This window comes from Haliotis cracherodii, unplaced genomic scaffold (genome assembly GCF_022045235.1).
Source record: "Haliotis cracherodii isolate W230 unplaced genomic scaffold, xgHalCrac1.p SCAF_23, whole genome shotgun sequence".
Classification (NCBI taxonomy): Eukaryota; Metazoa; Mollusca; class Gastropoda; order Lepetellida; family Haliotidae; genus Haliotis; species Haliotis cracherodii.
Window position 1 is genome coordinate 200575 of NW_027266279.1, and position 26012 is coordinate 226586.

General features: G+C 40.0%; 1 protein-coding gene across 2 annotated transcripts; it reads right to left on the reverse strand.

Annotated features, from left to right (window-relative positions):
* Positions 1–648: 648 nt before the first annotated feature.
* On the reverse strand, positions 649–25659 carry LOC139471674 (uncharacterized). 2 transcript variants are annotated; one of them, XM_071254121.1, is made up of 3 exons: positions 25552–25659; positions 2051–2209; positions 649–1368 (listed from the first exon to the last, which is right to left on the reverse strand). In XM_071254121.1, exons 1-3 carry the CDS (start codon positions 25649–25651, stop codon positions 1091–1093), a joined length of 537 nt encoding a protein of 178 aa, XP_071110222.1. In that variant the 5' UTR covers positions 25652–25659; the 3' UTR covers positions 649–1090. The 2 variants fall into 2 exon arrangements, with proteins under 2 accessions (XP_071110222.1, XP_071110221.1); XM_071254120.1 differs by lacking the exons at positions 649–1368; positions 2051–2209 and adding exons at positions 8822–9699; positions 13159–13347.
* Between the last annotated feature and the right edge of the window lie 353 nt (positions 25660–26012).

Genomic DNA, 26012 nt, shown 5'->3' on the forward strand with positions numbered 1-26012 from the left:
TGCTGTAGATATGCTTATAACAAACTACGGTTATAACGAACTAAAATTAGTGGTGCCTTTGAGTTCGTTATAACCGTAGATTACTGTAATTAATATATTTATGTACTTAACCTATCTCACACACAATATGTCCTCCCGACCATCCCCGCATAACAGCAATGCACTGGGTTATAGTGCGCGGTACATTTGATTGGTTGGAGACCATGGTGATGCTGGGATGTGTTCGGGTGATTAATTATTTAGAAGCTGTTAACTTTGTTCAATAACGTTTCCACATAGGATCGAATGAAGGAGGAACATATTGTGTGAGATATGATAAGTATATAAATATACATGTTTTTGGTAAATTAACAATTGTAACATTTAACTCGTTCATTTTGAAGTGTTTCTCGAAAAATATCTGTATCTAATAAAACTCCTCACAAACCAAGATTCATGATGAGTGCTGATCTTGGATTCGAACCCACGATCACAGAATTCTGGAACGTCCAAGGGACACAACTCTGCATAGCGTATTGTGACGCCTTGGACGACAGTAACAGGTGATACAGCATATAACGATATGTGTGATCCATTCTCACCTGATCGAATTTTACAAAAAGGAAATCAACATGCTTTCCTTTCTGCGTACAGTAAATGACATCCATATAAATATATATACTTTTTATTATCATCTTCAACAGGATAACTTTATCTGCAGAAATAATTGACAGAACAGTGTATTGTTTCAAGACAAAATCTAGCGACAGAACTGCTGGCATAAACAATTCAATCGGGGCATAGAAACAACCGAACTGTCGGGGTAAAGGAAGTATACTCCAAAGGCTAAAACTAAAACAAACATCAACATGCTTTTCGATGGTGATGTATTTGATACAGGTATCATAGTTGTGTTTTGGACCTTAAGTTTGCAGTGAGCTGTTTTCAGCCTAGTAACGTTTTGATAACGTTTGTATTTTTGATTTTCAAATCAACTTTCAAATGTTTTGGTTTTTTTGTCCAGCAGTTTACATTCGTGGACCATCACACCGGGTGCTTGTCGATAGGGTGAGAAAGTCCTGTTTAACAGGCGGCAGTGGTCCTGGAAGATTTACAAAAGGTGTTCCATCAATACCAATATGGTCCCCCAAAACAGAACCAATTCAGCAACCAAAGCTCTGCCTCGCGATTCCGACTCTTGAGGGCCATTACAGTAACTGGTATTACACAGGAGGACACACACTTCAAATATGTTATCAAACCCGCACTTGGTACGATTTTCAACAACGTCCCCTGGGGCTGGTGGAAGATGAAGATTAAGAGGAAAGGAGATGTTGAAGGAGTAGGTGATGTTGTCGCTGCAGTCCCGTATCACGCTGTACAAGTCAGCTGCAAGGGAAATACTCCTGATTCTCAGTCATGGCGTTACAACCAGCGATGCATTATAATCAAGAAAGACTGTATATCCATTTCAACATGTTTATAATTTGAATGTTTTGAAACAATGGCGATGGAGGAGATTATAACAGAAGGACATCATCATAAACATCAACTCATTTGTTTGTTATTTTGAGAAAGTGAATGATTCTTTGTGTGAGGATTAACTGTGAGAACAACTGAGACCAATGAATTTAGTTTGATGATTTAGAAGAAGGAATTATCTCCTAGTGTTTCTGGAAAAACGATCACATAATTGTCTTGTTTGTTTACAGTCCGCCGTCGCATTGCAGGATTATCTACCGGGTTGTTCTCTTGCTTTGTTTGTTTGAGATCGGTGTTAGTGCAGGTCTTCAGCAGCCCATGCTTGCCGTAAGAGGCGATTAACGGGAACGGGATGCATGTCATCGTATCTGAATTGCGTAGATCGATGCTCATGATGTCAATCACTGGATTGTCTGGTACAGATTTAAGTATGTGCAGACAATGGTCCTGTAGCTGGACTATTGCTGAATGTGGAGTTATAAAACAAACAATCAAACAAACATTCAACACAAACTGACACGCTTGTAAAGCGCGATAGGTCCATTAAGCCCCATGTTACAGACTCGTACATTTGCTGCAAGGTACTCACATTTATGTTGAGTGAAAGTTTCAATGACACAGAATTCTCCCACGCCGGAGCAGTTCCTGCTGAAGTGTTCCTGTCGTGTTTCGGCCGTCATATTGTACAGGGCATCGCAGTCGCTGCCACCGACTGTCGACTCACATTTGTAACACTCAATGCCATTGGCTGAAAATGTGAGACCCATACATCCATAAAAAAAATATGCCAAAAAATGATTAGATTGACCGTGAAACGTAGGTACAACTGTTAAAGGTGTTGGTGCTCGAAAAAATGTTTTAATGTTACGGATATCTGAGAGGAGTCAAATTAATAGGGTGTCAAAATTGCAGATTTTAAATTGGGATTTGAACGGTATTCAGGGTGATTCTACGTCTCAAGACATCATGTCATCAATACTGGCATAATGAAATGTCTAGTTGTTCTAACACTTCTTATATCACTGGATAAATTTAAAGTAGCTCTGAGAAGGTTTCGTACGAGTTCTCATAACTAAAGAATTGAAACTGACAGGTCTGAGAGCATTGCTAGTTTTATTGCTAGATCGCATCAATCACATTCATTGTATAACATATCTTGCGGTTGACGAGATTATTTTATGAAGGCAGATGACCTACTCCAGCATGAACAAAACTATTGATGATAAAAAAAACATATTAGGAGTATAATTGAGGCTAATCTGGAATTCGAACTTCCACCATTGGATCCTGGTACGGCTAAAAAATGGCAGCCCAGATTACTGGGTTCCATATCAACCTTGTAACCAGACTAAACCCCAGAGCACACGTGTACCTCAACTCTCGGAGGCAAGCGTGTCCACCGTGCAAACATAGCCTAGTTTCAACCCTTGCCATTTCAAGCCTAGTTTCTTGCCGCGTTGTGTCTTTTGTGATGAAAACGCGATATCCAGTAAGATCGCTATTCTCATGTTGAAGACGACTGCCGTAGCAGACGACCCGGTCGATCATATAACAAAATAATTTCATTCCTGAAAGATACTTATTACTGCCGCAGTTCGACCTGTGAAGATCCTGGGTGAAACAGGTCTTCAGTAACCCGTGCTTGCCGTAAAAGGCGGCCGTGTTTGTCTTAAAAGGCGACGAACGGGGTCGGGTGGTCAGGCTCGCCGACTTGGTTAATGTATGGCATCGTATCCTAATTGCGTTGATCGATGTTCATGATGTCAATCACTGGACTGTTTTGTCAAGACTCGATTATTTACAGGCCGTCGTCATGCTGAGTGCGGTGTTAAACAACAAACAAACTGCCGCAGTTCGCTCTAACAACTGAGGCATAAATCCTAGTGAGACGCCACAGTATCAAGTAACACTGCGCACATTGCGGCAACATGAACGCGGTCGTCTAAAATAACACTGCATCTCAGTAACTCCGCTAAGCATTCAGTCTTTTGAGTTAAAAGACAATGTAGTTTTCCTCAAATATATAATAAACTTGGTTGAGTGGTCAGAAAACTTTGAAACACTTCGAAAATAGTTGCCGACCTAAGATTAGAAATAATTTCAGCGCAAGTTCGACAGGCGATGGTAGTGGCCATAATTGGTAAAACGTTCTCTTTTCGGTCTTTGAAAGGCATTTAGACGTGATACAAATAAGGAGGAGGATATATGGATGTTAATATCTTTACCTAGCTGGCTTCAAATTGCCCTTTCCTATGTCCATTCTTTCACCTATCAGTGCTTATTACTGATCTATGATAACTAAGTGTTGGTTTCCATTGTCTATTGCAAATCACCTATCAGCGCCAATCATATGTTGGCTTCCCTTGTTAGTTTCAACCCTTTGTTATCTTATCAAGTTTGTTGTACTAACATGTACAAACATATGCTCTCTGCCTCATGGCATTCATTCACCTGATGAAGGAGTAAGCATATACTCCGAAACGTTGTGCTCCTCATAATATAGAAGTTGACATCCATATATTCTCTTCCTTGTATTCTCTGATTTGTATACCGATATGGGGGATAGTCCACTCATATCTGTTCAGAGAAAAAGAGGCTTGAAATGGCAAGGGTAGAAACTAGGTTTTCATGTAGGCTAGTGGGCACTCTAATTGCTCCGGGAAGATGACATGTATCTCTATGTATGACCAATGGTGGTGAACGTGATTACTCAGTATCCTCCCGAGGCAAGAGAGTTAACTGACTTTAAAAGTCCAGTTTCCACCCTTGCCGAACTAGGTTGGATTTATGGAGTTACAATTTGAGTGGTGTAACGGGTCTGTGCATAGTCCAATCAAAATCCCGTAGCAAAATCGTTATTCGGTTCATTAACAATATGGCTACTGCCGTGCCGAATTCGTTCGTCTGCAGAATTTGCAGAGCACGTGTACTGTCAATTGAGCGTCGACATATAATTTACAAATCGTTTCATGTTTACAGTCAAGGTGTTTAAGTGTTGTTTAGCTAGGTAAAACCCGTTTAACTACAATTAAGCTCTCTATTATCGGTGAGATCGTCTTGAACTGGGCGCCGCCATTTTGTTTGAATTCAAATTCAAGTGATATGAGAGATGGAATCTGATTGGTCAGTACCCACTGAGTTGCATAATTTAAACTTGTCCCTACCCATTTTTTAATATGCTATATTCACACCAAACCTTTTACGTACATATTATCGCCAAAGCGTCTGGCATCTTGAAATGTAAGCAGTTAACAGTTGATTCCAGCAATTATTGATTGTCGCGTCGCTCGGGATCTAGGATGTTAAGCTTGTCTTTGTATGCCATCATAAAGATTAATCTTCGTGGAAAACAGCAGTAACACAAATGAGTTCTTCGGTCGTGGGACAGTTCGTGACTCCTCGGCTGTTCATTACCATGTCTTTCTGTGAAAAGTTTAAGTCACAAATGGTGATTTGAAATTTACTGATTCCTTAGGGGAATGTGCCTGGTAGATTCCCGGTAACCTGTTTACTTGAGCCCATAGTCACGACCTGGGTACAAGAACACTACAAGTTAAGACGTTATAATTGAAGAGGATCGTTAATAAGAACTAACTGTTTTATTAGGAAACACATTATGAGGATGCTCTTTTACCGAGACAACGACACTCTGTTCATCAACACTATTCAGGTAACTCTTGTACCAGGATGCATGACTAAGTAGATAATATAGATATCCGCCTTTGTACAACTCAAATGGACATAATTGCTTTGGGAGCGATCATTTGATATTCTGGAGAATGGGATTTTGTATGGAGATTAAAAAAAATTGTGAGCTACAGCTTCAAAACCAGATATTTGCTTAATTAAAACAATGAGCCTAAATGTATATTTAAGAAATTGAAACATCTTGCAATAATATATTTTTTCACATTCTTTTTCCCAGATTTCCCAGAATCAAAAGACGTGTTTGTATCCACCTGCATGCATCGTCTCTATCACTAACACCTGTTAAAAGCATCTTTACATACTTGTTTCATGTCCGAGTAGCTTTGGGGATTTCGGGTTATGTATGTATTTCCCCAGCAACCTATGCTGGTCGTAGGAGACGGCCAAATGGATTGAGTGGTCAGGCTCGGCGCATCAGCTACTCAGTCACTGTGAATGTCAGTAGCTGGTCTTCGTTCGTCATCTAAAACAACTTTCAGACGACGAACGAAGATGTTATTGATTATAGCTTACTGGATAAGAGTTGCTAGACAGCCTTCTACAAGATATTCTAAACGATGTTATGATTTATGAAAGAAATTAGATGTTGTTGGAGATATTAACTGGGTTTCATTTGTGGGAACTACCATATTACAGTTTGGTGTTGGACATATCTGGATTTACCAGGACGTTGGAAATAAAGATCTATTCTTGTGTCTGTTTAAACAGAGATGTAAAGACATTTACCAACAAGAGTGATACAACGATGTCAAAAAATCGAAGTCCTTAACTGACTATTCAGATTTCAAGCTTCAAATCACACCAGAGACATATGTGTTCGCTATAAAAGCCTTAAACTGAGCCGAGTATTAACAAACTTTAGATGTAATTGTCATGATGTGCATGTAGGAGCTGCCAGATTTTCCCAAACTCCTAAAACACGAAATACGACATGTTTTTTACTGCAACCATGGAACAGATGATGAATATCACGTGTTAATGATTTGTCCAGAATACAGTTACATAAGAATTAAATATTTACCCCAGGATTTTGTAGCCAGGCCCTCTTATGAAAAGTTTCTGATACTAATACAAACTGATGACAATAATCTCCTATTTATGCGAGCTGTATTATTGTATCGCAAGATTACAGTCCGTTAGTGATTCAGAACTAGTATCTTTTGTTACTCTACAGCATATATTAAGGTACGCTCATTGCAACATTTACGCCTTAATTTAAACATGATGTACTATTGGTTTATTGGCCACATATACGACTAAACTGTCTGTCTGTTTTATAAATGACCGCCAGCGTTACTGCTACAGGACCACCAGCCCTTTTAAATTCAGGAGCAGTTAAGCATATTTCAGTTGTTGCTTCGTCTTTGCTGCTTCCTTAATCTATCTTACCATTTAGGCACCGTCATCCATGACGTTTTACAGCAGAATTTGTCAATGACTGTTATCTTTTAAGAGGTAACATTATTATTTGAGTAATATACTTCCTTCAGATATATAAAAATAATCATGTTTTCATCACACGACTACCGTTGTAAATTAAATACACAACAATAATACCATAACGGGTCTTGTCGTAAAACAAAAATATGGTGATTTGTTATTCGTTTCAATCCCTTCATCTGTTGCTTCAAGTAACGACACAAATTATTAGAGCTTGCCGTGTGGACACGTTGGATAGGTGATCTGGAGAACACAGCTGAGCCTGAAGGGGTTTTACAACAATGACGCTTGAAGAAGATGTCAACGCCGATGTCATCAATGGACCGCGCTTTAGCAAATTATTAGAGCTTCATCTGTCAACATCAAAACCGTCGGGGACAATGCTACACAAACAGCCAGCTCACACACTGAGGCCACTGGAGTCTATTCAGGACAGTGTCCAACAGTGCACATGGAAGGTACCGTCATTAGCACTGAACAAAGATACAGTATACTTCTCGCGCATGGCCACACCCTTCACGAAGACAACAGTGTCGATCGTTCAACTCTTACAAGACCCGTTCCTAAACATTAATATCAGTTATGATCGTTAGTGAATGGTGGCACGTTACCTTAGGCAAACGCTGAGTTGATTCTTCTGGCATGACACTCATTTGATGCTGTACATGCCAGTTAGTATGGTACCTACTAGGTATCCATTAGATATATAAATAATTAAATATATATATATATATATAATAAATAAAATAACAATGCCTAATTCCAGGCTGAGGGCAATCAAGATGGGATAAATACTCTTTTTTATGTATCCGACATTTGAGATTAATATCATTACATTTTTGTGTGTCCATATCTTAACTCAGAACGTAAGACATTTCTTCCTGAATGTTATTCAGCTGCACCGAATATGTTTTCAGTCTCCCTTTCAATGTACACAACTCGGATTTATGAAAACACAAAGCACATTTTGTAATATTATCATGAAATGTGTTCAATCCTCATGCAAACCCTCTTGCGCCATCATGTAATTTGAGTTTATCGGCCTGGGAGCAAATAACATTCTGTTCTGTTCTTGAACATCATTCTGATTTATTGTGATTCTCCAGGGTCTGCGAGACAGACTAGATATCCCTTATAATCACATTAGGTAAAGTGGGAATAGCATGAAGTACAAATCAAACAAAAATATAACAAAAACAAAGACATCATTATATTTATAAGATTTATTGAGTTTAATCTTACAAACACCTTGATGACTTTGGAATTTGTCCAATGTGAATTATGCAAAGCATTTGAAGTGTTTTGATAATAAAAGGATGGATGAGGCAATTATAGTCGCTAGTTTCATCACCAAGTTGAAAGCCCAAAAGGGCATTGTTAACATAATTTCTGATAAAAACACAGTACAGTGATACTTATTTAACGCCTTGACAAGTCATTTTCTTTGTTAAAAATAAGATGAAGAAAGAAACCAAAAACAGTTGCCAGTACCAGCACCTTCACTCATTCCAGGTTCATAACTGTATTTTAGAAAGGACATGAACTTGCCTAAACACTCAATATTCCTTTAACTTACATCTCACAGCGCAGAAAAAAACAAACAGACAATGAATCTTTCACATGCAACGTACAGTCCTGGTTTCACCTAATAAGTTTATTTTTACTTTCCCACTAATTGAAATTAGTGCTCACACAAATCAAATATCTAAGATAATCAAGAATAAATGTTCCTTTTCACGCATAACACTTTCAATTACACGGTTGTTCGCATTTATTGGACACCACAAATGCCAAGAACAATTTGATTAGAAATGTATGTTACACAATAACTATGATACTTTATCGATTTACATAAGTGCACTCGGAATGTCTGAGAGGCAAGACATTTACCAATATGTGTATTAAACTTGACATTTTATATGTACCTTGGGGATCAGAGTGCTATCGACGAGGGTATGTCTTCGGGGCATTACCTACTTACATATAATACAAAATACACTGTCCAGGCATGACTCCTCCCCATAACCTTGAATACAGATGGATCGTTCAAATGGAAGCTGTTCAAACAAGTTGCAGAATTAACAAATCAGTAACAGAAAAACGTCGTTATGCCCATTTGATTATGTCAACAAGACATCACTGACAGTGATCAAACCGCCTCCGTGGTGTACTAGATAGAGCGTCTACCCACAGAGCGGAAGTTTGGAGAAATTAGTTTTCAAGCTAGGACGTGTTTTTTTTTAAATGATCTGCTATCAAAATATCAAGGTATGATCGATTGATGTGAAGATTTTCCTCAGTCGTAACGTGATATCGAAATGATGACATTATTTGCACAGCATATTTGTAAACGAGTGTGCAAACGCCGTTTGGTATGAAAACATCTGATTTTAAAGCATGACAAATATACTATCGAAATGAAAGCTGAGAAGTTTATCATCAATCACAAGAACGTTACAAAATGTCTATCAAAATCATGTGTTTATGAATCACTATCAAACACCGGGTGTTCGCGAAAAGGTGGGCGAATCCTGTTCCACGTTAGGCACCCATCAGAAACAAATGCAAAGGCAAGTCAAGTGTTCATCTGAACAAACACGGTAACATATGGTACAAGTCAAAAGAAGGAATTGCATCGGAAACTATTTCGGTCACGTATGGTCAAACGTGACCTGACTGATGAACGCTGTTTTATTGAGTTGACAAATACAAAATATAAGACGTGTCAATTAAATACATACAGTCAATCAAGAGACTTGTCATTTGATTTCAAACAAAACTGATCTAAATCCAACGAGTTCTAGTCCATTTATACGACGAATCTAGCACCAGGTGTTCCAAGTGCCATTACCAAGATTGGTAAAAGCACGCTCTTCAAGCAAGGCACCAATACCAGACCTTCTGACACCTGCGGTCCGTTGCAGAACTGACCACTGCATATGGTCAAGCACATCTGACCCATGGTATGCTTGTCGAACGTACAGGTTGTGATGTTGGTAGCGGTAACATGTTTTAGTCTCCCTTCCTTGGCGAATGAGAAGGAATCGTCCTGATTCGATGTGCAGTCTCGGATGTAGCTGTACACCAGACCTGCAATTGAATCGTCGAGGCATTAGAGGAATTCCTATTTGTATCCATTTCTCAAACACACAATTCAAGAGCGTATTCGTTGTCCCTTTGAGTTTGTTATAACCGTACTTTACTGTAGCCTTAAAGGACGGACAGTGTAACTATATTTGTTGGACAAATCCCGTCCTTTTTTAGTTGAATGTAGTTTTGGTTTTCGACATTGGCGTAACTGTTTTGTTTCATTATGGATATTTTTGGTGCAGTTGTTATTATCAGTCTTTGTTTTCAAAACTGAACAGTGATTATAATATTGAAACTATACTGAGTCAAATTAAAAACTTCACATTTTTAAAAGTAATCCCATATATGATATACAACGGACAAATGTATCAGAGAAGGTAATTTTTATTAGGATATGGACATTAATGTCAAAAGAAGGATTTTAATTAACGGTGGTAACCATAATTTGTTCCAAGCACCTACGGTATTCGGTAATAACATCAACAGTTTAAATCATTAATCCCAAGCACGAGAATCTGATGGCACACAAGTTCAGTAGCGTGTATGGCCACCATGTGCGTTGACAACTGCCCACCAACGCCTCCGCGTGGACCTTGTGATGCTTGTGAACACATGATTGGGAAGACGACGCCATTGTTGCTGCAAAATGGTGTCAAGACCTTGCAAATTCTGTGGTTGGTTCTGGAGAGTGCGCAGACTTCTGCCAAGAGCATCCCAGACGTGTTCGATGAGATTGAGGTCGGGAGACCTTGACGGCCAGTCCATGACGCATTCTGAAGGAAATTCCTTGTCAAAATTGCTGTGTGGGGTCTGGCATTGTCGTGTTGGAAGATCAAACCGGGTCCATGTGCTGCCATAAAAGGCAGAAGTTCTGGTGCCAGTACCTGGTCGCGGTAAGCAGCAGCGTTGAGGTTGCCACGGATGACACAAAGCCTGGAACGTGCATTGCCACAGAAAGCAAAACACTGGGCGTAACGTTCATGACGGCGCCTCCACACCCTCGCCCTACCATCAGCAAATCGAAGATTAAATCGGGATTCATCACTGAAGACGACTTGATTCCAATTCCTCTGAGTCCATCGTAAGTGTCGCTGTGCCCACAATTGACGTTGACGTCTCTGTAATTGAGTCAGAATCGGCCCGCAGTATGGCCGTCGTGCTTGAAGGTGAGCAGTTCTCAGACGGTTTCGAATAGTTTGCGCACTCAGTCTACCCATAAACAGTTCATTTCTGGTTGATGTAGCCGTCAAAAATCGGTTACAGAGGTGACGTAAGACAATCTGACGATCATCTGCATGTGACGTCACACGTGGTCGACCTGGCCGTGGGCGATCAGCGGTGGTACCCGTTTGCTGTAGACGCGTCTGTAAATCATAAATAGTCCATCGACTACAACCCATCATCCTTGCGACTTCAGCTACGGACGTTCCCGTCTGCAACATGCCGATGGCACGTTCACGTTGCACATTTGAAAGGCGTAGCATGACAGATGGCCGTTAAGACTTTTGTTTTCTTGTGTTTGTCTTTTTTTGTTAAGTGTGAAGCCCATTTCTGGTTTCCCCCGCCGTGATATTGCTGGAATATTGCTAAAAGCGGCGTAAAACCATACTCACTCACTCACTCACTTTTTTTGTTAATGACTGCTAACAAGTTTGGCTGAAAACACGTGCGATATTATGGCCACGTGACCAGTTGCACGTGAAAAAACACTTTTGCCACTATAGTGCTGTGCACATGATTTTGATCGATTCCACTGCACAAAAACGGGTGTTATCTGAAGACAATACGTGGCCATTACTGTTTAAATACACAATAAGGGCCCACAATGATAACTGGTCAAAATGTTAAAATTGTAGGATTGTGAAGTTTTTAATTTGGTTCAGTATATATTTGTGTCAACTGATTATACACCGTACAATACGTTAGGGCTCATGAATATTTTGTGGATATTTTTAATAGTGGAGAGTGAGTACACAACTTCATATAATATGATCCCTTGCCGTCTTCCCCGTGTCTGCCATCTTTCCCGATTTAACCGCCAAGCTCCGAAAGTGCAAATCAAAGTCTGCTGCTTTGAATAATATTTTAGTTAGACCACTGCATGTTGCATGATGTATGTTTTTATTTCTGTACCAGCCAAAGGGCATGGATATTCAGCTGAGAGTGGGACTGAACCTGGGTTTCGAACCAAACACAATAACGGATCTCAGCAGTTGTTTAATACAATCCCTCCAACTCTAACGAAATATATGTACAAGCATTCTCAAAGCCAAACGTAGCTTATTCATCACATCGTGCGTTGACCTTCCCCTTTGCTTTGAAATTTCATAGGTGCTTAATTGGTCTGAGCAAGGTTGTATACTTGTTTGTTAAAAACATGAAATATAACTAAACTCTGCCTCGTAGTGTTATGTCATCTTTCCGCAATTCTGGATACGTATCTAGTTTTCGTTATTTCCCATTAAAGATTCAGAACGGTTTGAAAATTTGAGATGTCACCTAAATACGCAATATCGAGCTGTCATGTTCTATGTTGACACCAAAGTTTTCTTTTGTTCAGTTAGCTGTAGGATCAGTCTGTGATACCGTTAGTCCATATCCTAATAAATACACTTGTTAGTAGCCTTGTACGTTTGTTATATTTGTTAATTTAATGTTGATCAATATCAGTTTTTGTAATTATTTTGAGTATGTGTGTGTTTAACGTAGTTTCCATGATACAAAGATCCAGCCGTAACGAATAAAGATTTATTTTTTCTCTGACAACAATATGCAACACTAAAAACAATATGTTCAATTTTTAAACGCGGTTTTCATCCTCAATGTTGAAAAGATGTATTCGAAACATGCTCAGTTGACACAGATTATATTGCTGACGAAACGTATGATTGCATAGTTTGATTAATCTTTTCGTGATTAAGGATGACGACAAAATATATAATATGTTGGTTTTGACGACAGCTAGGTGAACTGTTTCTGCATCTGGGACCTTTCATGACATATTTTATGTAATGAGCATATATTTATAATGTATCCTTGCATGTTTTTTTTATATAAAACAATTTTGCATGTGCATGAATAAGCGGTTTAAGCAAGTGGTTTTCTGTCTTTAATCCAAGCTGATTTTCTTGCGATATGTTGATAAAGGCAGTACAAGAATATTGTAAAATAGTTCCTTTGGGTCGCGAATATTTAGATGGTTAGTGTTTCTCTTGATGTAAATATAACCCTCTTCACTCATTTAACTCATGATCCTAATCATGTTAGAAGTCCAACATTTGCTAGTGAAAAATAGAAAATCGGCTAGTTGTCACCCATAAAAAAACATGTCCAATAATATGTATACCACTGCTACAGTTTCTTCGGGGCTACAAGTTTGATGTAGACCTCTATATGTACATCGTCCTATGCGGGGACTTTCAACTTGAACGAGTCTATGGCTAGTCACTTTTGACCTACCTAATTTAATGTAGACTTCGATCACACAGAAAGGCTGTGATGCAGAGCAGTTCCTCAACAGTTCCTGGTCTGTGTCGTTGTTTTTCAAATTCGCTTTGTGCAGGACGTCATAATCTCGACAGTCCGGATTGCTGCCAGTGTCCGTGCAAAAATAGCATGCGTTTCGGGAGTAACCTCCCCTTGCCCCATCTGAAATTTGATTTTTAAATTATTAACTTCATGAATTTCCAACTTCCGTAATTATGTCTCTTTAGTTTGCTATGATCATATCGTTAGCGATATGATATTTAGTATGATGATGGCATAGGATCATTTGATAATTTGTTCTGCTGCATTGTCATTTTTACCCTTGTGTTTAATAAAAGCATTGATCGATTCCATTGATCAAGTCAGGGTATATAGTTGCGTTAATGTTCAATGTATGAAATACTTACACGAAATATTTAAAAGCTCTTCTTCCATTTCTTTAAAGTTGAACTCGTTTCTGAGAGACAGTTATCAACTAGCGTCTTGGAAATAATAATATTATTCGTCTTTAATATTGACTGTGTCATATGTATGTGTTTGAGAATCACTATCAAACACTGATGATACCGGGCGTTCGCGACAATGTGAGCCTACCCTGCCCTGTCGGTGGCACCCGCCACAAACACTTACACAGGCATGTCAGCTGTTTACATTAATATATAAAAGCGACCAAACCCTTTTCATAATGATAAAAAACCTTTGCCAAAAGGAGAGGCGGTTTACAATTCCGACTATATCAGGGGCATGTGTTTATGAATCATTACCAAACAGCGATGACACCAGGAGTGCGGGAAAAGGTGAACGTATTCTGCCCCACCGATGGCACCCGGCCAAAATGATCGAGATAAGGAATTGCATCAGACATATTTTGGTCACCGATGCGTCAAATCTATGATCAACTATACAACCTATTGAATGCTGTAATGACATGAACGCTGTAACCCTGCTCAAACAACTTCTGAGCAAGAGTCGTATGATGCTCTTTAAAATCTTCTTTGAAAAACATCTTATATACGTTCAGTTATGATACTTCCTTTTTGCTATAACAAATTACAAACACCATAATAACAAGGGAACCGCTACAATTTCCTCCAATACTATAATGATCCCACCTTGAGGAAAGAAAATCGATGTTGTCACATTCGGCGATTCACAACAAGGTTTTCTTATGATAGGTGTTATTATCGACGATTGCATAAATGTGTTATTACAATAATAAGGAATGTTCATACACGGAGCAATGGGAATTGGTTTCAGAAGGGGTTCGGTAACAAGGATATGTGTCTACTTCATATTGACTCAAGCCTCATGATCGACCCGGTTAGACGACGAAACAACAAACACTATAGCATAGGTGTGCCAGCACCATCATAACAAGCTTGGCCACTGAAGCAACTGATTATGTTTATGCATTAATAATTCACCTTTCTGCCAAAGGAAATTCAGGTATGTTTATATTGTATATTGTAATACTGATATCAACAAATGACAGCCCTTTCTTTGTTGGTGGTCTTTAAAAATACAATGTCATGACTAGGAATAGACACAAGAGCCAAAACTTTTTCACAAAATGAACATATTTTCCTAACGTCAAAGAGCGAATTGATAATTGATGTCATTTTCAAAAATACGGGATGCTTGCCACATATTTATCCTGCTTTCTGTGATTGGAAATCAAGCAAGATAAAATATAAAATGGTTTCTCCTCATTTTGGAAATAGAGACTGAAAATGCGTATGGATACATTTGGAAACGTTGTTAAACACTGGGATGGTTATTGTTATGGTAATGCTTAACAACATAAAAATCCCAACAATGGTGATTATGCATATTATTAAAGTGAGTATGGTTTTACGCCGCTTTTGGTAATTATCTAGTGACATCAGTAACATCAATTTCTGGTGTCCCCCGCCGTGATATTGCTGGAATATTGCTAAAAGCGTCGTAAAACAATACTCACTCACTCACTCACTCAAAAAGGACAGGTGTATTCGTCGTGGAAAGGAAGCGGAATTACCACACTGAGCGACAGCTTGAGACAACAGCAGCAACTGATCAATAAAGAAGCACAAAACAATGAACGCAGTGCCCACTGGTAAATATGAAACCTGTTTGAAAATGCACAGCAATCACATTCCGCAAAAATAGTTCCCAGCAAGATAACTTATGAGAAATAAACCTGTCTTCCTGTCTATAAGGGTTTCGGGGCAGCTTAGTGGTTACCTTCTGTGGGGTATTCATGTTGACCTGCGGCGTGGTATCCTAGTGTGCTAGCACCATAAAATAGGCATTCGTGCACACACACATTCCTGCAATATTATTGCGTAAATCACCAGGAATTAGCTTCACACCTTGTACGGATTTCTGAGTCTTTGGCGTGATGTGCGAACGCTTTAACCGTCAGCCTAACCGGCGCATAACAAACAGGAAGGTTTTCATTCCATTCAGCCCCACGGTCTGCCAAACGTGACTGCGGAAGACAATTACTCATGTGTTACACAAGCCTTCGAGCTTCTCATCCTAAAGGTAATAATAATAATCATCAGCCAAGAGGTGTCATATCTTATCATCGTTAACGAAAGCGGATCATCATTACCTCTCAAACTGATTGAGTTATGCAATTTGGAATGTTCCGAAACATAGCTGATTAATTCAATTATCTCGAGTTACTGAACAAATACCAAAATACAATGACAGAGAGTCCAATAAGACTTAATCCTCCACTATTTTCATCTCGGAATGATGGAAAACAATCATTTACTGTAGAACCCCGGCCAAACCACTACGATAATCTTAATTCGATTAACAAGATATTGCTCCTGGCTATGACATACTCTTCAAAAATAGAAACGCATAGGTGTTTTGAGAATTCCAATTAGATTTTTCTTTCCCAGCAATCGTCATAAAGACAACTCCTATGTTTGAATCCCGTTAATCATGTCATGTTTGTTGTGCATTGAGTGCAAACACATCTCAAATTTTTTTTTGTAAACGTTTATCAGCAAAAATGCAAAGGATGCACGTAAATTGCTTTCAGAAGAGGTTTTCAGCACCATGCACGTGCACAGTGTTGGAAACAAGAGTAGAGACACTGACTATAAAAGACCGTACAAAATTTATCAGTTCATTACGAATTTTCTGACGTGAACGGAGATCGAAAAAGCCAAGATTAACTGCAGCTGACCGAAATATCACCATTGGGCGTTTGGAAGCAGCGGAGTCCCAGTCTGCCGTTGCAAGACACTTCAACGTTCACAAAAGCACCATATCTCGACTATGGAATCGATATACCCGCTCTAATTCGACTCAAGATCATCCCAGAAGTGGAAGACCAAGAGTGATCACCCCTGCTCAGGATCGGTGTACATCCTGTTGATTTGCTACAGCAACGGACACTGCAGGACAAGTGCCTGGTATGCGAAGAATTTCCGACCAAACCATCAGAAATCGTCTGATTGAAGTGGGAATTCGAGCGAGTACATGATGAACTGACAAATGAGGACGTAGACAAACATACAGTTCCATCGTCGGCAGTGGGTCGTATTACCTCATGTACATGATGAACTGACAAATGATGACGGAGACAAACATAGAGTTCCGTCGTCAGCAGTGGGTCGTATTACCTCATGTACATGATGAACTGACAAATGATGACGGAGACAAACATACAGTTCCGTCGTCACTTGACGTCAGGTCACTGTGGTCCCGTTGAAGCAGTGGTATTGGTTTGAGTGTTCTTTGTGATTCACTGTTTGCCGCTAGAAATGCTATTTTTTAAAGTTACAGACATCTCGGATGGATGTTACTGAAAAAATAAATTGTACCTCAAAATTATGCTTCAGACTGTCGCTGAATTTTTTTTTAATTTCACACACACACATCCGCGCGTACGCACACATACGCACAAACGCACGCGCGCACACACATACACATATACGCAGACACACACATACATACACAAACACACACATACGCACACACACACCATATAGAATGGTTGGTCCCTCAGCCTTAAATATGCACTCACAATATCATTCCCTTTCTGAGAAATACATTTCTGAAATTAAGCAGCTCATTTTGTCCAAAACGGGTCCTTGTAAACCCTTATCCCTTGTATGATTGCAATACAAGGGATAAGGTAAATGGTAAATCAAAATTGCCTTCAACCAATACAATGTCCTGGCCTTTCTCGCCATGACGAGAAGGATCAGCAGGCTGTTCAAGACGATGTTGGGATATAACACTGATTTCAGTGGACTTCCTCTGTGGTCTAGTGGCAGAGCGCCTGTTCGGAGAGCCGAGGTTCATGGGTTCGATCCCAGGCCGCGTCATACCAAAAGACGCGGACAGATGGAACTAATGCTCGCATCGTTAAGTGTCTGATTGGTCACACGGACTGGTCGGCTCGGACTCAGTATACTGTGTCTGATGGGGTATTCATGTTAAACTGTGGCATGGTATCTCAGTGAGCTAGCACTAGAAAAGCGGTATTAGCCCGGTCTAGTACAAGCAGCCACGCACGCACGCACGCACGCACGCACGTACGGCACTATATAAGTGCAATAATCTTGAATGCGACGTTAAACCTTATTTCACCTCACTTCACCTGTCAAGGCACATTTGGTAAGATAGTAGTGGTGATATTGGTATTTGTGTTATCATGTTTGCCGATGCCTAGGATAACATGTCGCAGTATGTTACGGTTATATTTTCTCTGAAGCAATCATACGATGATTTCCACGTATATACTGTAGTGTCGCGGAATACCTGCGTGTATCTGTACGTGTTGGTCGACATTCACAAAATTTAACATTTTAGATAATTTCCTTAAATTGTTCGTGCAAATATTTTCAAAGAGGTTTCTTATAGATGAATCCGTGTTTTATATTGAACGGTGTGAATTTAAAAGGTAATTAACAACGATTTTCGGAAAGTCAACCGTTGTAACGCAGTCATTATTATTAAACATAAAAACTTCGAAGCACAGCCTTCAGCTTGATTACTCGAGGCCATTCCGTTTAATTGGTAATTAAAACTACTCATCATATAGGACGTGGCACAGCACCTGAAAACAATATCATTAAGACAACCATTGACTGTCTTAATGCATGCCTTTATTGACATCAGCGTATTCTGTAATCATAAATAAACCAGACTTGCAGCTTCAGAGGACGAGTGCAGTATTAATGAAACATTCCATGGAGACACAAACAATTCCGAATTACCTAGACAACGACATTGAAGACCACGCGTGTCGACATTCTAGAACACTGCGTGTTGACTGTTAGTTAGATGTTTAAATAGGACTTAGCCTTAAAATGAATACAGTATTTCCTTATCAAAAAGATGTTTGTATTTTTTTCTGATATGCTTGATCACGATGAAAAAGGTGGTTCTTCCTGATATTTTTTTTTTATATAGATGTTTATTTAGCACATATTATAAACATTTAATTTTAATGAAATGTAAGACAACAAATTCATATTTTATTTTATTTATATCTATTTTTCATGGACCGATAAACAATTAATTGAAAAAAATATAACATTCGTATGTCTCTTAACACATTGCTTTAGTTTGCATATTTAGAAATGAGGACATTATCAAGTGGATATCGGCTACCTTTACCAATCGATTGTGCAAGATATAACCTTTAACTCCATAGATAAAAGCGACAAAACACTTTCCACAATCAGAAGGAATCTCTGCTGAAAGCAGAGTCGGTTGTACGATCCCGATTATATCATTTGCTTGTGAACAAATATCACACGGTGAGCGTATCCTGCCCCACCTGAGTCACCCGTCATTAACACATGCAAAGGCAAGTAAATTGTTCTCCTGAAAACAAGACACGGAAACATATGGTACAGGCCAAAACCCAGTACTCCAGACATACATTTTTGTCAGTGATGCGTCAAATTTCGAAATTTTAAATATAAAACCAGACTAGTTAATCAATATTTGAGCTGTGCGAACGTCACTGTCGAGAAGAAGGACGTCGACGTCAATAACATCCTTTGTTTGTGAGAAGAGCGCAGCATGGCATACGGATATGCCAACTGTATTAGCAGTTACCCTAAATCGTTTAAGTTCACAATAACGAATCGAAAGCTGATTTTCACAAAATGTCAGGAAAGGAAGGAAATATTACGTACACTTCCTGTTTCAGAAACAATAGAAGAAAGTCATGTTAGAAGACAAAGAACAAAGGGTTATTAAACAAAATTGCGTGGTAGGAGTTCAAGTTTTGAAGGCTTCTTACAGTTTAACATCAAATAAGATCATAATGGTATGAGCGAATGAAGCGTTTTTTGAATGGTTGGTTTGATTTCATGTTTTTCCTTACCACGTGGATTCGAACAGCGTTGTTTCCAAAGTGGTTTTGGTGGTAGTGGCAGTGATGGTTATGGCGGGGCGGTAGTGGTGGTGGTTGTGGTGGTAGTGGTGGTGGTGGAGGTAGTGGTAGTGGTGCTGTTTGAGGTAGTGGTAGTGGTAGTGGCGGTGATAGTGGTGCTGTTTGAGGTTGTGGTAGTGGCGGTGGTAGTGGTGGTGTTGGAGGTAGTGGTGGTGTTGGAGGTAGTGGTGGTGGTGGAGGTAGTGGTGGAGGAGGAGGAGGTGGTGGTGGTGGAGGTAAAGGTGGAGGTGGTGGTGGAGGTAGTAGTGGTTGAGGTAGTGGTGGAGGTAGTAGTAGTGGTGGTGGTGGTGGTGGAGGTAGTGGTGGTGGTGGAGGTAGTGGGGGTGGTAGTGGTGGTGGTGGTGGCGGTAGTGGTGGTTGAGGTATTGGTGGAGGTAGTGGTAGTGGTGGTGGTGGTAGTGGAGGTAGTGGTGGTGGAGGTAGTGGTAGTGGCGGTGGTAGTGGTGCTGTTTGAGGTAGTGGTAGTGGTAGTGGCGGTGATAGTGGTGCTGTTTGAGGTTGTGGTAGTGGCGGTGGTAGTGGTTGTGTTGGAGATAATGGTGGTGGTGGAGGTAGTGGTGGTGGAGGTGGCAGTGGTGGTGGTGGTGGTGTGGTGGAAATAGGGGTGGTGGTAGTGGTGGTGGTGGTCGTATTGGTGGTGTTGTTGGTGTTGTTGGTGTTGTTGTTGTTGTTGGTGGTGGTGGTGGTGGTGGTGGTCGTATTGGTGGTGGTGGTATTGGTGGTGTTGTTGGTGTTGTTGTTGTTGGTGGTGGTGGTGGTGGTGATGGTGATGGTGGTCGTGGTCGTGGTGCTGGTATTGATGGTGGTAGTGGTAGTTATAGTGGTGGTGGTTGTTATGGCGGTGGTGTTTGTGGTGGTAGTGTCAGTGATGGTAATAGTAGTGGTAGTAGTGGTGGTGGTGGGAGTGGTGGTAGTGGTGGTGGTATTGGTAGTGGTGGTGTTGTTGTTGGTAGTGGTGAAGGTGGTGGTTGTAGTAGTATTAGTAGTAGTAGTAGTGAGTGAGTGAGTTTGGGTTTACGACGTTTTAAAAAAAAAATCCAGCAATATGACGGCGCGGGTCACCAGAAATTATAATGGGCTTCACACACTGTACCATGTCGGTAATCGAACCCGGGTTTTCGGCGTGACGAGCGAAAGCTTTAACCACTAGGCTACCCCAGTAGTAGTAGTAGTAGTAGTAGTAGTAGTAGTAACACCTATTGTGAATGTGCCAAGGATATTATTTCGTAGTATTTACACGATGCGGTTTCATCTCTGTAGATGACATTCAATCTCGTTTGCCACACAAGGATAATATTATACATGGTTGAGGCTTTCTGTCAAGAGTTCACGTAATGATTCCAGTGTCATTAATAACGTACGGTGCCTAATGGGAGGCAAGTTGACAACACTTGAATCTCTTATAAGATATAACAATAAAACTTTATCATTTGTATGTTCTCTGATCCCCTGACGCCCACGTTAATACCATCCTTTATAAATACCTCGTGATACATGAGATTACTTCTTTTATCACTCCTACACAGGTAACAATACAAGCTCTAGCTGCGTCGGGAATCTGACACGCGTGAAGAAAAATGCTCCGTGTGTGTGGGGGCGGGGGATTCTAACAAACATCCTGGTTACTCTTATCTCAAATGTGAAAAGCACAAAGCATCTAAAGGAACTATCCAGTCCCCGATTCTGCGGCAAAATTATCAAAATTCTGCGGTACATTTATCAAAATTCTGCGGTAAACTTACCGAAATTCTGCGCTTAAATTACAAAATTCTGCGGTAAAATCATAACCATTTTCCCCGTCAAACATTAATACAAACTCAGTTTTTTCTTTACATTTTTAATCTCTTGCATTTAGACTTTACAAGACATAACATAATTCAAATACATATGTATCGTGCCTGATGTTTTTTTTTTTACTAAACAACAAAAGTTCCTGTGACACCAATATTTTAGTGTATTTTTCAAACAAGTAAAGTTTGGTTTTCAATATTGTAGTACATGTATGGAATCAAGTCACAAAAACGCAACAGCTACATGAAAGCATGCATTCCATGCAAAAGTTGACTTTTATGCAAGCCCCATACATTTCACTGCCCAAGAATGGGTATAAAAAAATGTGCGTTAACGGGATTCCATATGCATTGTTTAGCATCGTGCTGACAACAACCACTCAGAAAAACAACAAATTTACGCAATTATTCAACATTACGAAATGCCACGGCTGTCCGAAAATGAGCGTCTGCTTGATACGCTTGAAGCAGGATCGAGTCAACGTGATGTTGCAAGACAATTTAACGTCCACAGAAACACCATTTGGTGTTGATGGCAACGTTGGCAACAGACGAATGCAGTCAGAGACCATCCTCGGAGTGGCAGGTCACGCGTAACCAATAATCGACAAGACAACTGGATTCGAACAACACACCTACGAAATCGATTCCAGCCAGCAACAGTGACTGCAAGAAGCATCTCTGGCCTTCGACGAATATCTTCACAAAGCGTACGTCGCCGCCTCAGATGTGCAGGGATTGTCGCCAGAAGACCCGCCAGACGTTTTGATAGGAAACGACCGTCAAGCATGTCTACAGTGGGGTAGGCCGGATGGACGGATTCGAGTGTACCGACGTCCAGGTTAACGTTACGTCAATCATTGTGTCATGGAAAAAAATCGGTTTGGGGGCGGCAGCGTTACGGTATGGGGCGGGATTACATCAAGACAGAGGACCCGTTTGATAGTGGTAGAGGGAAATCGACAGTGGACAGCGCTACCGCGACGAGATCATCGGCCCTGTTGTTCTATAGTTTTTGCGTCGTCATGGCCCAGGCATTACTTTTCAACATGACAACGCCCGGCCACATATCAGGGTTTGCTCGACTTGTTCAGGATTCTTTTCAACAAAACAACGTGAATGTCATCCCCTGGTCGGCTCGCTCCCCTGATCTCTCACCAATCGAGCACATGTGGGATGATATGGATCGGTGTCTTCGACGTCAACCACGTGTTCCACAGACACTCCAGGAACTACGAAACATGCTCCAACAGATATGGACAGATATCCCACAGGACTTTTAGCGACGCCTGGTCCATTCCATGAGACGAAGATGTGTTGCTTGCATCGCAACCAGACATGGACACACACGCTACTGATTTGTAAATTGACATTTTGGCATGTTCATGTTTTTTTTATATGAAATCACGCATAAGTTTGAAGTTAGTATGGCAAATTAAACCATTTGAACACTTACAGGAGTCTTTTATCTGTTGCAAACCGAAATAGTTTCAGAATTGGTAAAAAACATAAAACACATCAAAGGCACCTTCTCTATAAAAAATAACTCAGTCTTGATATGTATCCCTTAGATGAGATAATTGCAGACACAATGCACAAAGTAAAATAACATTGATCAAGGGACGTAACTGTAAAAAATAATTGCTGAGACCAATTTTGAAACTCAGTCCTGACAAGTATCTCTCAGATAAGTTTGCAAACTCTCATTCATGTAACGTCAGTAGTTTCTGAGACAACTCGTCCCCATTTCACGCAGTATGCCCAAAGTTGAAAAGCACGGAGCTAGGCCCATAACTCTATAAAAATGAATTTACGACACCAATTTTCGAACTAATTTGAGATCATGACCACTAGAGTCCGTCTTTAAAACATGGCACTCTGTGTTTCGACTTTGTCCATTTAATCGTTTGACATACAATATACTTCCATTTTAAAGACGTTGTTTCGTCATAGCAGCTGACACTAGCTACCTTCTTTGACATCAATATGACCTGATTTAATTTGTTTAACGCTGCTTTAAACAGAAGTAAGTTATATCACGGCGTGTCAGCTTGATGTGAGAGGAATGTCCGAAATGGTAAAGGTCTTAGACGTTCACCGCTTCACAGACCCAACAAGCACGGGTTTCATGCTATGTTGCAGCACACAAACCATGCCATATAAATAGGACCATGATTTACTAATGTACTAAATGCACGGAGAAGTATAGTCGGAGTACGGATGAATATAGCTAAGATTTGGAGTGTGGAGAAGAGAACTTGTTTTTGAAGATGTGAGGAGTTTATACAATTCCTGAAGCACGGGAGTCTGGGACAAACTGACTTGGAATCATGATGCTTGTAGAGAAAACAGAACCGGGTTGGCACAAGACATTAATTCCTTGAACACCTGCCATCACAACACCTTTCACTGCGTCCTACTTATCGAGAGGGAAGAGTCTAACACAGAGGTGAAACTGGCTCAGCATTGAGGGAGAAGTCGTGAACCGGGTGGATGCAGACGGTTTGTGGCAGTGGATCAGGGTCTTAGGCGCCAGAAGGACAAACTGTTGCACAATCTCTGATGGATTATACTGATACTGTTGCACATCTTCTAGGAGCGTATGCTTGACTCTAATAAATCTTATGCTTGTCGTGAACAAGCATAGTTTTAGATAGATGAATAAATGATGCAATTTCAAAACGTATTTTTGTTCTAATTTTGTGCAACACTGTTAACAGTAAAACATGCCTACTTTGTCTACCCAGCAACATAACTCATCCCTGACTTTACATGGGTTGTCTTACTGCTACTGTTTGCTGACTTTACATGGGTTGTCTTACTGCTACTGTTTGCTGACTTTACATGGGTTGTCTTACTGCTACTGTTTGCTGACTTTACATGGGTTGTCTTACTGCTACTGTTTGCTGACTTTACATGGGTTGTCTTACTGCTACTGTTTACCTGCTTTTAAGAAACAGACGAAGCAGGTTGATACCCTAAGCAGAGTGGCTTACCCGTGACCCCTTTTACAAAAAAAAGATAATCATTATGTACAGATACACATATCATGTTTGTTTTAATCTTCCGACGATGCGGACGTAGACTTTGGTTGATATAGGTTCTCGTTTACTACAGTGAAACTCCGTTAATCCGGACGGTACTAATATTTCACGGATCAACCAATTAACGAATCATGATCACGATGAAGTGTTATCAGAAAGGATTTCCAAATTAACGGGTTAGGATTAACAAGGCGTCACTGCATTTACCTGAGCAAAGATAAGTGCTCTACCCTTATACTTCTCCACGGGCGAGTCTGACACGTGTCCCTATATAGAGATAAAGAAACATACCCTGTGTGCATAACGCCATAACTTATTTAATTTTCAGAATGGATTATCCTGGGTTCCTTTGAGAACACTTCAAGGAGATTGATATAGCGATAAAGCAGTTCTGATCAAACAAGTAGACACTTGTATCAGTGAATGTCATATATTATTATCGAAGTGAATTTAATTGAAAATGTCGAATTAAATCTAAGCTTCAAAACGTATAATAATACATGGACAAATCCACGGTGATGTCAATGTTTGGAATCACTAAATGGCAACAAGGAAACAAGACCATTCTCCCATGAGCGCGGAATAAAACAATACTTAATAATTAAGGAAAAACTGTTAGTTTTCAGGTTTCCATCAAACACGAACGCGAACTACAACAGCAGAAATATGACCCTGCTATAATCATACAAACTAAAAGTTAACGCCAGAGAATAGCCAGTCTCGATTATCCGACCAAACAAATTTCATTGGACGTAAAAGGCAAAGGAAATTTTATTAAAACGTTTTATAATATAAAAATCATTATGTATTAATGTTGCTTAAAGAGGGGTGTTACTCCATGGCCTAGCTACAGATAATCACGATATACTGCGATATTGTCTCGGTGAAGCTCATTTAACTAAACCGAAATACAAAAACAAATAAACAAAGTGGTGTCATTTGGCCCTTCTAATAGAACTTCTATCTATAAAGCAGTCAACGCCATACAAATGACTTTTAATCAGCCGCTAATTTCAAACCCGGAAGTAGTAATAACAGTTGCATCTATCATGTCATTGGTCGGGAAAATAACCATTTGAGTATTTAAATATACATATATGACTGTATTAATACTTACCAAAACTAATCAAGACACACAGAAGCACTAAAACGCCCATGGCGAATCCAGACCCGCCCATCTTTGTCCACCCGCAGTTTCCCTCGCCGTCAGGGCACATTACTCATCCTGAACGTTCTGAGTTCACTGATAACGCAAGCACTGTTGCGTTTTCGTGATTTGAAACAAGCTAGATACAATGTTATTTGGACAATGTTTATCACTACGATATTCTTAAATTATGGTCCTGTTACAGAACTGCTTCGTCAATGCTATTATCTCGAGCGAGAGAATGCTGTATAACGCCGCAATGACGTCCCTGCTGTATGGCGGTGTGCTTTAAGTAATTGAGTTTGACTTACCAGTACCTTGAAGCATAAGCAACACATATTTCATGATCGATGTCATCAGTCAGTTAAGTTATTAGAACGCGGTTCCCAAATCCCATTTCGCAAGTTCTTACCCAGAACCTACGTATTTTG